Source organism: Trachymyrmex septentrionalis, unplaced genomic scaffold (genome assembly GCF_001594115.1).
Source record: "Trachymyrmex septentrionalis isolate Tsep2-gDNA-1 unplaced genomic scaffold, Tsep1.0 scaffold2, whole genome shotgun sequence".
NCBI lineage: Eukaryota > Metazoa > Arthropoda > Insecta > Hymenoptera > Formicidae > Trachymyrmex > Trachymyrmex septentrionalis.
The window spans coordinates 1,621,566-1,636,367 of record NW_017305179.1 but is presented as its reverse complement, the minus strand read 5'-3'; the positions used below and the strand labels follow the sequence as shown (position 1 = coordinate 1,636,367).

The window sequence follows — 14,802 nt, the reverse complement described above, 5'->3', positions numbered from 1 at the left end:
TTTTTTTTTTTTTTTTTTTTTCCTTTGCACAGCTTCGCGATTGCAAAAGTCTCGTGAAACTGGTACGTTGCAATTAAATTTTTATGGGAGAATGAAACTTTGTTTGAAAGTATGGAATTAATAATAAATTTCTAAAAGCAGAGAGATATCTCTCACCCAATGCGTTATCGCAAAGATCGCAATGAGATGAAAGCACGCTATGAAAGTAAGTTGCGCAATAACTGCGGCAGCTACAGTGCAATTGATTACGAGCAAAAAGTTACTGCACACAGCACATTCAAACGTAAAGTCACTATTACAAAAAAGTTACTGCACCGCGGTACATTTAAATGTAAGGTTTACTAGTGTAATCTGGCATCTTTCTAATCCTTGAGAAACTACAATTTTTTCCTTTCTAATACAAATTTAAATATAATATTACGAGAAATTTTCAGTCGGGAATATTTATTGAATTTTATGGAAATATTTCTCAGGACGTGCGAATGTTTATTAGTTATTACGTTCGGCAGAATACATTTTGATTAATAATCTACAGTCCGATAGAGCTGAAACGAAACGTTTATATGTATAATGCATTTCCCACGAGATACCGAATATGTTTATTGGAAAACAGGATATCACGCATTTAATTAAAAAGTACTGAAACAAAACGCCGAAACAAAACTACCTAACTTAAATTATAAATAATCCATCGAATAAGTGGTCTAATATTTGACGTTTCTTTTGCACGAAAGCGCTTCGTATGTTTTCTTCTTCATCAAATGTTTTTCTGTCTCAATGTTTAAATCCACCAAAATTATTATTATTTTAACACTTCAATGCGTACATTTAAAATGTACAAATACATAATCCAAAGAATTATACATAAATGGGACGTACAATTTTACCTCGGGAAAGACCACGACGTGAAGATTAATTTACAATTAATACGTCGGATGGAACCCACCGATCGTATTACATCACACAGGCGGGTCAAAGGAGTCAAGTATGATTTATATACAATAGTTAAGCTGGCGTTTACGCGCGAGGTTATCGAAGCTAGAGAGGCGTTTGCGAAAATAGCGCGAAAATATTTGCAGCCGAAGAAGCGACGCGCTGCGCCGAGCTGCGTCGGCTCGGTTGATTTACGCAGCTCGATTAATCTAGGTTACCGCGTTATCGAGCGCGTTTGCGTATATTCACATAATCGACAGGGTGAACGAACCTTCCTTCCTTCCTCGTTCGCGATCGCGATCGGGGAAAGTACAAAAAGTTCATCCGCGCGAAATTCGCCCGCGATAAAAAGCCAAGTCGGTCGCTGCGAAACGTTCGTTCCGCTCGATTAATTGCGACGTGTCGGATCGCCCTGATCGCACTGATCGGCAGCTGTTGTTTTGTTGCATAAATTAGGATTATTCGAACGCTTAAAATGAATGCTGAAAGATCGAAACTGAAGTTGTCCAGAAGAATGATGCATATTTGTAAAAATTATACAAAGCGACGATAGTTGCTAGCTCGGTAGAGAGAGAGAGAGAGAGAGCGGCTTTATAAATGTCTTCGTTAAAATTCTTTAACATGATTTATCTAGATCCAATGGGAATTCAAATGGCAAGGCTAATTGCCTATATTAAAGAATTTTACAATAGTTGCCTTCTCTGCTGAATCCTGTTGAGTGCAGCATTCGATATTTCAACCGCTCATTAAAGCTTCGTGATATCTACGATGCGCTTTGTGATACTAGAAATCGATCGAAGATCTCGAATAGAGAAAGAAAGAATTGATCGTGTGATCGAATTGTTCAAATGTGATTCGTTATCTCTTTCTGTCCGCAGAGGTTTCGCAGCGATTTTCTAGCATCGTGAACACAAAGCTTGAAGAGCTAAGCAGTAATTTAATGCGATTTTGGTTGGATCTAAAGATAAAAACCAATTACATTCGACTGCTGCTTAGTCGCTCAGTGATTGTAGCATTGAATGTACTTATTATTATATCACAGCGTCGCCTGGGACTTGCGATGACCGGGGCTCGGAAACTGCGATGTTTTAACAAAGCTAGACAGATAGTACGATAATGTAACGTAAACGACAAAATGGACTGTTAAACAAACAACTGAAATTGAACGCAGGGTAGATATTCAGTATCTATCGCATTTAATTTCCCTTGCAGAGTACAATACTAATACGGTTATATTTGTGTTGATAACTATGTAGACGTGAAGTCATTAGTTTTTCTTGCTCCCGACAGATACAGTCTCCCTCATCTCGACGAAACGCGAATCGGAGTGGAGAGCGTCCGCCTTGATGCCATTCTCGCCGCGATGTCGCGTCTTTACCATTTATCAAATCGTCACTCCGGCGCCTAGACTCTAATCAATACGAACTCTCTGATCCGTGTACTGTGATATCGCGTCGGGCTCAATACTCGATTTGTGCGACTCAACTCGTTGAACAATGTGTCGTAATCAAATCTCGGCCATTACTACGGTTCAGTTTGTGCGACGCAATTATTACACGTTACGTTCCGAGAATATCTATATTTTGTGAATATTATTTGACGTATTAATTTTACGCGTGTGCATTGCGCAACGTTGCAATATTGTTATATAAAATCATGTTACTACCTCGGGGAGAGGAATACACCGCGTCATTTACGGCGTTCATAAAAGCTTGCGTAAGCCAATGGCGCGTTCAACCCTTTCGCACGCATAATCGTGCACGTACTACGCACCTACCGCGTGACGTAAATGCGATACTTAAAGTGCAAGCGTTTAATTTTAAAAGCGGAGTAAGCGTTTGGTGCTCGTCCATCGCACCGATGGCAAAATTCGCCCGCAAATAATAATGGGACTAATGAAGCGGGGGTAACGTTAATTATTTTCAAGGAGGATGAAGTTTTATATCATTGGAAGTACATATTGAAAGCCATTTAAATCGTGATTCACACATTTTTATCAATTTAGCAGAGACGTTTAAGCATTCTGTTCCTGATGAGTCATCCCGTACTATCTGCAGGAGATCTCCGCTATCAAAGGGAATTCCTCGAATTCCACGAAGTTTTCACAGAGGTTCTCATATACCTCGTATAATCGATAATCCTTTATCATATAAATAAAATAACCGACGTATAAAAGGCGATAATTCGACGACGATTATCGTTGCATGTTTCGAGAAGATTAAAAATCGCAACCTAACACGTCCGTCGATCAGATCGACGGGGTAGTTTTCAACGACAAAACGCCGTTTCAAAGGGGGGGGGGGGGGGCTTTATTTATAGTCAATAGACGTTTGCGTAAGTCAACCGGTGCACTCTCAACCCTTTTTAACGTGCGTAAAACGTGCACGCCACACAAAGAAAGACGAGGCACCCACACGCAGGCGCGACGCGCGTCCGCGTGGAAAACTCGCAGCGAGAGGCAAGTATATTCACCTTAAGGCCTTTAGTCTAGTGCCGTCGCACGCGACGTGCACATCGTATTCACCGTGTGGCTCGTGTCCCTTCGTCGACAGTGTATATTATCGTGGATCTGCCCGATCGGAGACTCGGGATTAACCCTCCGATGCACCTTCGGGGGGGGCGGGGGTCGAAACCGTCGCGCGCGATTTTGCATTTTTCCTCGCGTAATTTACTTATCGCTATAGATATAAATTATATAAATGATTTTATTCTGGACCTCTCTCGCAAAAATAAATACAGTCAACGATGCCAGAACTTGCCTGCTTGTATCTTATACGAGATTTTTTTTTTTTTTTAATTACTCGGTGAGATGAAAATTGTATTGTCATCGGAGGGTTAATTGATCGTGATTAAACATTTTTTTGTAATTCACAATTTCAGTATAGATGTTAATCATGGCGCGAATATATTTATCCTCTGAAAATCCGCGTCCACCTGACTTTCTCGTCGCGATGTAACTCCTTCACTTTCAACGCTTGGTATTTTATTCGAGAATTACTCGCACAGTGTGGGAAACTGATTAAAAACGACGTCTTTTGTAATCGTTCTTGAATAATCGATATTAAAAAAAAAAAAGAAGTAGACATTTCAATGTAGTTAGAAAAATTTGCGTTACGTCGACCTGAAATCGTCTCCGATTGTGACAATTTGGCATCTCGGCTTCTCGGTTAGATGAAAAAGTGATTATGCAAAACGCCGACGTTGTAATCGCTCGTGGCGATGATTGGGTGACGATGCTCTTTCGCTCCGATGAGAGGCTCATCGGAGGACGATGCTAATTGACGATCAGAAGGAAAACGAGATTGTACTCGAGAGAATCGACGCCTCGTTTGGCAGGGTGGAAGATGCTCGGGCATTTTGGTAGCAACGAGAGCATATTGGGCTACCTCACGGTCAAAGGTACAGATAATGTTTTTTTTCATCTTCGAATTTACAGCAATAATAAAATCTTAAAACAAAAAAATATCAACAATCGACTCGCGACAGATTCTTGGAGCTCTTAACAAAAATGCGATGTATTGTCGAAATAAGCAAAGAATTTTCTGATAATTTTAGTAATGATAGTAAAATTATATATATAACAATGATCCTGGTCGCATTAGCTACAATGTCGGTAAGACATCAGTCTTCATTATAATGATGAGAATTAAATTAAATTGAATTAAATTTGAACAACTTATGTGTGCCCGCATTATCAGTTTCATTGATGTATATGAAGGGTGATTGAATATTAGCATGGTAAAAATTTATTGTGATGCCGTATAAGCAGTAAAAATAGATGCGGATCGAAGGAAAGCGCAGCTTTCTGACAACGTGCCACGACAATGTGCTCGACTTTACAGCAATTTAGCGGCCGTGTGACGAGAATTCGTAAATTAGCGGCGAGTCGAGACACTCACGCATTCGTCTATGTGGTGCAATTTATTTCGACTTAGAAAGTCAGTGGAGAGCTGCCTTTTAGAACAATTCTTGTTACAGAAGAAGCGATAGATTTAACTAAAAACGATTATTATTTTACTTTACTTCCGTTTCTATTTATCTTTATAACTGTTTGCACTCACACATAATCGAAATGTTTGAATATGAATTTTACAACATGAATTTTAAATGAAATTATTCATTTTTTCAAAGCGAATCTCGATGCAACGTTCGGATGTAACGCTCAGAACCACCGTGTAATCTTTTAATTCTTAATAATAGAACTCAGCTGAAACTTTCATTACTTTAATTACTTTTTCCGTGGCGATATATAATCTCTTCATGATTAAATTAAAACCTGGGCCATTTAAAATTAAAAATGCATTTTTCATAACTGTAAGCACTTAATCCCTTTTTTTCGCAGGCTTATATAATGAAGTCTAAAAGGTGCAGTTTGTATGAAAGCTCTCGGGATTAATAGTTAACTTAGTTTTCATAACTTTGAAATGTTAATTTATTCTGCGACAAGTCTTTCATAAATTTGTTCGCGAAGACTTTTTAGAGCATACATTAAGCTCGTACAGATTATAGATTAACTATAACCATATAATTCTCTTTTATTACATTATTTATTCGTCTGTCTGCACGCAATATGTATTAGTGTAAGGTAAATCTGACAGATACGACCATTCCCGTGTTTACCCAGCATTTATCTTTTTCCGACGACCCCTTCTGATAATGGCTACGAGACTCGCCGTAAAAGCTGGCATTGTGCCTTTCCCCAATCCTTTAGTTCCCATTTTTCTTTACCCTCGTATTATATTATATCGTAGAAAAGGAGATCGATACACGTCTCCAAAATGTATATTCTTTTTGTGCAAACTGCTACTACAAATATTTCCGTGTAAACAAATCTAAAAAACGACAAGAGTCACATCTTATCGCCGTGAAAACGATTACGGAGCATTTCAGGTAGCATGACAAAGTCCATGAGCCAAGTTCGATGCCCTTCAAAAGAACAAAAATTTGCTTATGGAAGACATTATAAAGTTTGAAATTTTTTCCATTTAACTTTCTCAATCTGTATAATTTGCATATTTTCATTCAATAATTTTTATTTAACAAGATAAGAAAAGCGAAGGAGAGGAAGTAATGAAAATGCTTGGTGATGGACGTGTAATTGGGAAAGAAATCGGAATTATTACTGTCTATACTTCCTGTATTCGATACGCGAGTGCAGCGTCACAAGCTGAGAATGAATTCTGCGATTATCTAGGACGGGTTCGCCTTCTATGGCGAATCTTGGCAATTAAGCCAAGACTTAAATTTTCCCCAAGACGAACTTTGCCTGGAGTTAAAACACAATTTCGCGCTCTTTGCACTCCGGCAGATTACTTATAAAAAAATTTGCATAATTCCTTTATTATCAATTCAAATTAGTCACTTCTTAACGGAGAGTTGGCTCCGTTATTATTAAAGAAAAATGCATACTTTCTTGCACTTCAGCATTTTCCTCTTTTAAAATCTATTTTTTTTTTGTTTTGTTTAACCGTTAAATGCCGGATAAAAATTTTCCTTGCGGGTTTTACACCGCTTTTCTTCGTTGTTCTTTCTTTTCCCCCCATCGAGAACGATCGATGAGAGACGCTCGATGAAAGATAGTCGAAGAGCACTCGAGAAAACCGTGACTCACACGTTTCCCATCCATGTCGTCCTCCGAATGCGAATGACCGGTTAGGTTTATCCACGTCGAGGTGTTTGCGCACCACGACAAAGTCACGGTGCAGCGTAATTTCGCCGTAACGGTAGTCGCCGGGTGCAACTTGCGTTCTCGCGTCTGTGGAAAGTGCATTGCACACACACACACACGCACGCACACGCACGCACGCACGCACACGTACACATACACCGGTTTCATTTTCATTCACCGCGCCTCGTAACTTGTTTTGAGGAACGCTGCACCGCGATGCGAATTCCCCGCGTACACATATCATCCGCAGTCTTATTAATTCTCCAAAGCCGACACGTTTTACAGCTTGGTGTTACAATACAAGTTGCGATTGCAACTTCACCGTCTTAATATATGCGTCGCGAAATGCAAAAAGACTATAGAAAGATTATCTGATATAACTTTAAGTGTGACAGCTACATCGTTCGTGTGTGTGTGTGTGTGTGTGTGTGTGTGTGTATTTAACGAAGATGCAAATCAAAACGGATTAAACTGATATTAATTTTAATCCGTACGTTATTTTGAAGTAAGAAACTTCTTCTATATTCATGACAAACCTGCGTTTATGCAACGCAAATCAACTGGAATTACATTTCCAGTTGTTAATTCGAAGGAAACTTCCCTCGAAGGAAACTTCTCCATCGCGGACGACGCGGAGGGGAGCCCGCCGAGCAACGCGTGAGAAATTCGAGGCGGGCGACGAGCGCACAAATCTGCATGATAAACATTCGCGCGATCCCTCGGCTTCTCTTTCGCATTCGCAACGTCGACGTCGGCGGTTTCGCGGTAGCGTTGCGTCGCTCGTGACGATTCGCGCGGCGATATCGTTCACATTCCACGGGGTGCACGTCACCCACCGACGACTGCGGCGGTCAAGGAGTCCTGTTGTGAAAAGTTGCAGAAAACGTTCCATGCTAAATTGAATACGCATATGTACAATCGCCTGTTTTCATTGAGACGCAATAAAAAACGTTACGATTAAAGAGCAACAAGCGTTACCGCCATTGTTTGTTGATGTCTTTATATCGGGACTGAATGATTAAACGAGAAAAGCAAGAAATGAAATTGAAACGCTGAAGTAGTACAATTTCTTATCTCGAGATATATTGAATATCAGTTGATTTATTGAAACATAATATATTATTTTATTTCATATTGTCATGTCATCTAAGGCCATCGAAACTGCAACAATAATGTGTCTTTCTCACAATGGTTTTGAAACATTTTATTCATCTCACGATCTATTACGTGAATTTTCTTCGACTATATCTCACCTCGGCTGATAAACGTTTTATAAAATTACAAGGAAATTCTGTGGTGTGCTTATAATTTTCTTGATGTGAGCCTGAGAAATTGTCAGCCTCACCCCACACAGTCACTTTACGTTGGTCATGAAAGTAATCTTGACACTAATTCGCACGTTATCAATTAATCACGTCGCGTCGTACTTTTTCGTAACGATCTGACACACACACACTTGCGGTATCAGCGAAGCAAAAGAGGGGCGTTTTCAGTGTCCTCGCTCGGTCTTTTGCAACAAAGTGTCACGCCTACCATGAATTGTACAAATTGATATTACTACTCACATTCAGCGTGATTATGAAACATTCCTCGAAGTAAGTACGACTACATGCTACTTCGGTTTTAATTGAAAATAATTCTTTCGATTGTATTATTCTTCCTTATTTATGTTCTCGTATCTTACGATTACATTTTGATGTTTACATAATTTTCTTACATTTAAATGAACCGTAACTGTATACGAGTCTAATTGTTTCCTTCGTTTACACACTGAGAAAATGATGTTATATCAATATTATTCTAATGGAAAATAACCTTGTAGAATTACAATAACAGTATTAATGAAACAAGCCAAATTTTATTAAAATAAAAGCGTGACGTATTTATTTCATTAATAGTGTTATTGAATTAACAAGTATTATTTTCAATTAAAATAATACTTGTTGATACATAACAGTATATTTGTTTTCAATTTATCGTATATAATTATTTCCACTATGAATTAATCGATGATAATTAGCCGTTCTAAAAAAATATATTTTCTGTAGATATGTTTGAAATGATAAAATGTTATCACGTGATTGAGAAGAGCCTGGTAGAATTCTGACGATTATCATACCCGGTTTTTCGAGCAGTGTATGTACGTAACTTTGTACACACCAGCATATTCGCGTGCGAGATACTCGGCTGAATTGTCGGACTGCTAATTTCGCTAATTACTGCGACGAGCTCCGTGTATGCATGCTATCACATACTGATAGCGATACGTGGTAATTATGACGTGTGTACGACGTAAACGCATATAACGACAGACAAGGTGCAATTCGAATTTACGTTCACCGTTTCCTCCGAGAAATCGTGGAAAAATCTTTGATTAATAAAGAGTAAAGAGATAATGCAGATTTAAGATAATGCCGAATAATGGAAAATAAAATATCTTAACGTTGTATTCTGTAGTCAATCTATATTTCTAAATACAAATTTGATGATACAATCTCAGAGTATATGTACAAACGAAGACTGAAGAGTTTCGATGTCATAATATTTCGAAAGCCGTATGAATTTTTCATTTGTAAATATTATATATAATTTTTTTATTTAATAATTCAATGTTAAAAATCTGTGAAAAGTTGTCTGTACTGTTCTTTCTCTACATTTGTATAGAATGGCAATGTATTTTTAATCTTTTTTTCAATGTAAAATATGCAATGCCCACTTTTTTTTTCTAGATTCCCAAGATGTCGACCTGGATGCGATCCTCGGTGAATTGTGCGCCTTGGAGCGACGTTGCGACGGAGACATCGCCGCTACTCCCGCACCAGATTCACAAAGGCCAGGACGACCCACCAGCGCGAGGATCAACCCAGGCGACAACACCGATATCAAAAATGAAGGAGGTTCGTGCTTGAATGCCAAAGAAATTTTCTAACTACATATTAATCATATTGTGACACAATTTTACTGATTCATTGATTCAATTGTACGTAGCAATCTCTCTACTTTACATTATGAATTATTACATCATTTGTGATTTTATAAATTATATCATTTGTAAGACATAGTAAAGTTTGAAACACTTTACACGTGTTTATGTTTGATATCCTGTTATAGGTATGCGCACTGATAGTCCTGATAATGACAGTGCGTTCTCAGACACGGTGTCCATGTTGTCCAGCGAAAGTTCGGCGAGTAGTAGTGGTTCCGGACACAAGCCACCTCAGACCGCCATGCACACAGCTCCTCAGCAGCAATCGCACCAGTTTGTCGGTGAGTCTTTAATTTATTTTGCCATCGATAACTTTAGAATGTTGATCGAGTCATCGTTTTAATTGAGATCAATTTAAACACTAAACTTCGATTTCTCAAACTTTCGTTTGTTTCACGCACATGCACATTTTATTTGATTAAACTACTTGAACGGCAAGTATTCTATTTTTAATTTACGATATTACATACTCTAGCTTCAGTTTAGTGACTGTGTTTCGAGGCTAATAAATAATTGGCGCGCAGTTTGTCCGACCTGAAGATTGTAAATATTCATACAAAAATATTATTCAGTATCAAGAGTCGCTTTGACCGAATATAGCCTCCTTCTTCGTTTATTTATTTGCGCTAAATGTTGAGCATTTCCAGCCGATTTTCGCTTAGTATTACTTATTCTATTTTTATTTGTATTTATATTTATACCAGTCTGTGGCATCTCTTGAGTAATTTTGTTTGTAATTATCTCTTCAGATACAGCGAGTAAAGCGAAGGCAGAGAAAATCCGCCTGGCGCTGGAGAAGATGCGCGAGGCGAGCGTACAGAAGCTCTTCATCAAAGCGTTTACGCTGGACGGTAGCGGTAAAAGCCTCTTGGTCGACGAAGGGATGAGCGTCGCGCATGTGTGTAGGTTGCTCGCAGACAAAAACCATGTTCCAATGGATCCGAAGTGGGCCGTGGTCGAGCATTTGCCCGATCTCTTCATGGGTGAGTCTATTATCTTCTATTTGCCGACCGCTAATTGCTAGACTAGTGACGCAACATTTCTTCTCCGACAGACAATATTTACACGCGACATTAATTTTTAATGTGCTGACATCCTCATTTTCAATCGATATTTCCTAGTGCTTTTTTAAAAAAAAATGCCTTTTTTATATTTACGTAAAAGGTATTATTAAAAGAAATATTAGATAAATTCTGTATATAATATATTAAAATTATCAACATGAAATTAAAGACGTACAATATATATAAATTATATTGTACACCTTTAAATGACATTCAGGGTCATTATGTCTATAATAGTGAGAATAATATTTACTCTATTGTTAGGACTTTTTCTGAGAGGGATACATTGTAAGCCTCAGGAAATGATTTTATTGTACTACTCGGTGTCGACCTGCAAACTAACAATAAGATGTATAATGAGATATTAATGGAACTTTCAGAGAGGGTTTACGAGGACCACGAATTATTGGTGGAAAATCTTCTACTATGGACCAGGGATTCCAAAAACAAGTTACTTTTCGTCGAGAGACCAGATAAAACACAGCTATTTCTCACACCCGAACGATTCCTTCTCGGTCCCACAGACCGCGGTGGTGGCGAGTACGACGACCACTCGAGAAATATTCTATTAGAAGAGTTCTTCTCAAGCAGCAACGTCGGCGTACCCGAGGTAAGCGAGACGTGTTTACGATCTCATTGCGTCTTGGCAACCGAACCGAACGACGACAACGAGTTCGTTGACATATATTCCACTTCTCCTCTGCATCGATTACCATTCGCTTCCAGGTCGAGGGTCCGCTGTACTTGAAATCGGACAGCAAGAAGGGTTGGAAGAGGTATCACTTTATTTTACGAGCCTCCGGTCTTTATTACTGGCCGAAGGAAAAGGCACGCACCGCTCGAGATCTCGTCTGTCTGGCAACCTTCGACGTTAATCAGGTTCATATTTTTATGTACTCTTTCTCACACAGCGATATGTCATAATACTGATACCAAATATTTATTCATTCTATTCTTATTTTAGATAATTTTTAATAAATTGCAAGTATAAATTGCAATCGTGCATCCATTACACCTTTTTCATCTTATGATATTATATGATCTTTTTCTTATTATTTACTATAAAATCTTGCATCCATCAATATCATTATGCGTGTCGATTTCTATAAAGGATTCGCTAATTGTTAACCAGGTTTATTATGGCGTTGGCTGGCGAAAGAAATACAAAGCGCCTACCGACTTTTGCTTCGCCGTAAAGCATCCACGACTGCAACAGCCCAAATCCACCAAGTACATTAAATTCCTCTGCGCGGAAGATAACGCATCTTTGGAGCGATGGATAGTTGGCATCCGCGTGGCGAAGTACGGCAGGCAGCTAATGGAAAATTATCGGGCGCTCGTGGACGAGCTGGCGCAGGAGGATTTGGACTTACTGGCACATGCCAGATCGTGCTCGGTCAGTTCTATTGCTGCACCGCCAAATCAGACCCAGTATAATACGACAAATGACAACGCCAGACAGTTTGCGGAGAACGTAAGGCACAGCAACGAAACGACAGTTGCTACGACGAGGCAATACGATGGTCAAAGACAGAGTTATAATTCGGAACAACGGCAGAGCTATAACAACGACGGCAGGTTGAGCAGAGCGAGCAGCTCTAGCTCCAGTGGATGTTTGTCTGATGGGGCACCGAGTAGTTGTGAGGTGAATACAATTAAACGCTATTTGATATTCGTATTAATAATAAATCCATTCAAACATATTGTTATTGCACACTACTAATGCTGTTATATCATAATTATTTAACTGGACACAATTATTTAATTTTTGCATATTAATTGTCAGGTGGCCTTCGAATGCGGTGAATTTCCAACCGGTACGATAAAGCGGAAGCCGTCTATGAATCCGAAGTTGCCTCTCACATCAATTACGAGGCAATTGAAGGAGGTCGGCGAAACTGTTCGAGACGAACCAGACTCCTGCCCAAGCCCGACAAGTTCGGGATCCGGTACGCTGACTAGAAGGCACAGTCGTCGGCGAAGTGGCACTGACTCTGACGGGTCCGGAACATTGAAGAGACATCATAGATCTGGAAACGCGACACCAGTCAGCCCAGTACCTCCTAGCACGCCGGTGAGAGAGAGAGCGAGTCCTATGGGATACAGCAGATCGGAGAGCCAGGAATCATCGAAAACGCCGACGAGTCCGATACAAGCGTGCATGGTAATTGATATTACTAAGGAATTTAATATGAACGAATTTAATATTTATTGTTCGATACGTAACGAATAGATTTGTATCCTACAGATGGATTCGATTACCTCGCTGCCACCGCCACCATCACCGTCGAGAGTTGCCGAAGAAGTTGAGTCCGATAGCGAACCGCTTCCGCCACCACCTCCCGAAATGTTCCGATCGAATCTCTCGCTGGACTCCCTGCCACCGCCGCCAGCGCCCGGTGAACTTCCGGTTTGCAACACACCGGAACTCACGGGCTCCTCGTTGAGCCTCGCGTCTCTACCGCCACCGCCCAGTCCGCTCGTCGGCGAAACCGGAACGATACGTCGCGCTAGACCGAAACAGTCCACCCCCACGAACTCTGTCACTCCCGAGAGCACCCCCACGCATAATCCTAACCCCAGGTCACAAGCCAATCAAATGTACACAAATAGTATCGCGTTAAACAACAACTCAGTCCAGAATTACAATTCGAACGCGTCCCCGAATGTTCATGCGAACAACACCGCCAATTCCGTATCCTCTCCACACAACAGTTCCTATCCAGGATCGACGGCAAGTACGCCGACCTACACCCCAAACTCGCCTAATTTCACATCGCCGCCACCCTTCGTACCGCCGCCGGCTTATGGTGCTCAACCGCCACTTACCAATTCCCAGAGTCTCGGCCGGCAAAATTCCAAGGTCGAATCGATATACCAGACCGGTCATCACAACACGATCCAGCCGATTAGGCCAAATCCCAACATGGACACCGTCCGACGTAGTGCTATGAAACAAGGAACTGGCCATTACGCAGCACCGCCTTATCTGGCCGAATTAAAGGCTGCCTCCAGTCCGCAACCGCAACGACGAGTGACCATCCAAGAACCACCGACGTCGCCCAAGTCGAAGACCGGAACCGGCAAGAAGATCTCATTCAATCTGCCGCCCCAACAGGAACCCGGCAGTCCCGCATTACCACAACGGAAGCCGACGCCGCCTAGAAGATCCGACAGCACCAGGCTTACGTCACCGAAGAAGCTGGCAGCGTCTGATCAGGCGCCGCCGGGCGATTTCCTCAAAGATCTCCAGAGAGTGATGAGAAAGAAGTGGCAAGTTGCTCAGAAGTGCAAGTTAGATTCAACGACGACGCCGCACGAGGTGCTCGGTTTCCGGGACCCACCTCCTGCCGTGGCCGATTACAGAGAGACTAATGTGTCCAATTGGGTACAGGAACACTACGGCGCGGATAATCTGTATGAGAATGTATACGCGACGGATCCCCACGGACCAGTCGAGTACGCGTCCAGCCCGGCCAGACAGACGGTGAGGTTCGCGGATGAAAACCGCAGCATGAACATTGTTAATGCAATCGCCGGCAAGAGACGGCCGCCACCGCCGCCGCCCAAGAGGGCCGAGACCACGCATCTTACCACCACCAGGGCGATGCACTGACAATAGCAGATAATCCAGCCCCATCCCGAGAGGAGATGGTATTGCTGTCTTTGCGGCTGGTGGAAGGAATGAGAACGAAGGCGGGGAGACGGCTTCGTCAACGTAACGTTTCAGTCATTGTTTCGGGATGCCAGGTACATCGAATCCATCGTTCTAATTTGGTAGGATCTTCAATGGAAGAAGAAACTTTGCTTTGGAAGAAGAAAGATATGCTTCTTCAAAGAAAAAAAATTAACTGTATGATTTCGTCGCCGGGGACTCTGTGCTGGATCACAAGAGCCGAATGAGAAATGGAGAGAGAGAGAGAGAGAAGAAATTGTTCGGACACGTGGGCACGATTAAAAAAAGAATATTTGTTAATTCAATTTCTGAACGGTTCTGTAGAATTGAATTGACAGAATCTATCTATACGGATATTAATGAGAAAGAATCGTTCAAATTATCAGCAATGAAATTACGAAGAATTAGAGATTATCATGACAAGTTACAAATGCAAGAGAATAAATGTCGATGAACCGTCCTTACCTTAAAAAGT

At 40.9% G+C, this 14,802-nt stretch overlaps 1 protein-coding gene across 6 annotated transcripts in view; it reads left to right on the top strand.

Annotated features, from left to right (window-relative positions):
- The window catches only part of LOC108747503 (amyloid beta A4 precursor protein-binding family B member 1-interacting protein-like), a 128,631-nt gene extending 114,341 nt beyond the window's left edge, over positions 1-14,290 (top strand). For 5 of the 6 annotated variants that reach the window (XM_018485028.1, XM_018485029.1, XM_018485030.1 and 2 more), the window contains 8 exons: positions 9,331-9,498; positions 9,713-9,868; positions 10,337-10,570; positions 11,032-11,261; positions 11,378-11,530; positions 11,784-12,296; positions 12,438-12,815; positions 12,900-14,290. In XM_018485028.1, coding sequence (XP_018340530.1) covers positions 9,331-9,498; positions 9,713-9,868; positions 10,337-10,570; positions 11,032-11,261; positions 11,378-11,530; positions 11,784-12,296; positions 12,438-12,815; positions 12,900-14,267 — 3,200 coding nt within the window. In that variant the 3' untranslated portion in view covers positions 14,268-14,290. Of the gene's footprint in view, positions 1-4,039; positions 4,333-9,330; positions 9,499-9,712; positions 9,869-10,336; positions 10,571-11,031; positions 11,262-11,377; positions 11,531-11,783; positions 12,297-12,437; positions 12,816-12,899 lie in introns of those variants that run through there. The other variant, XM_018485031.1, reaches the window with a different exon arrangement.
- The last annotated feature ends 512 nt before the right edge of the window (positions 14,291-14,802 follow it).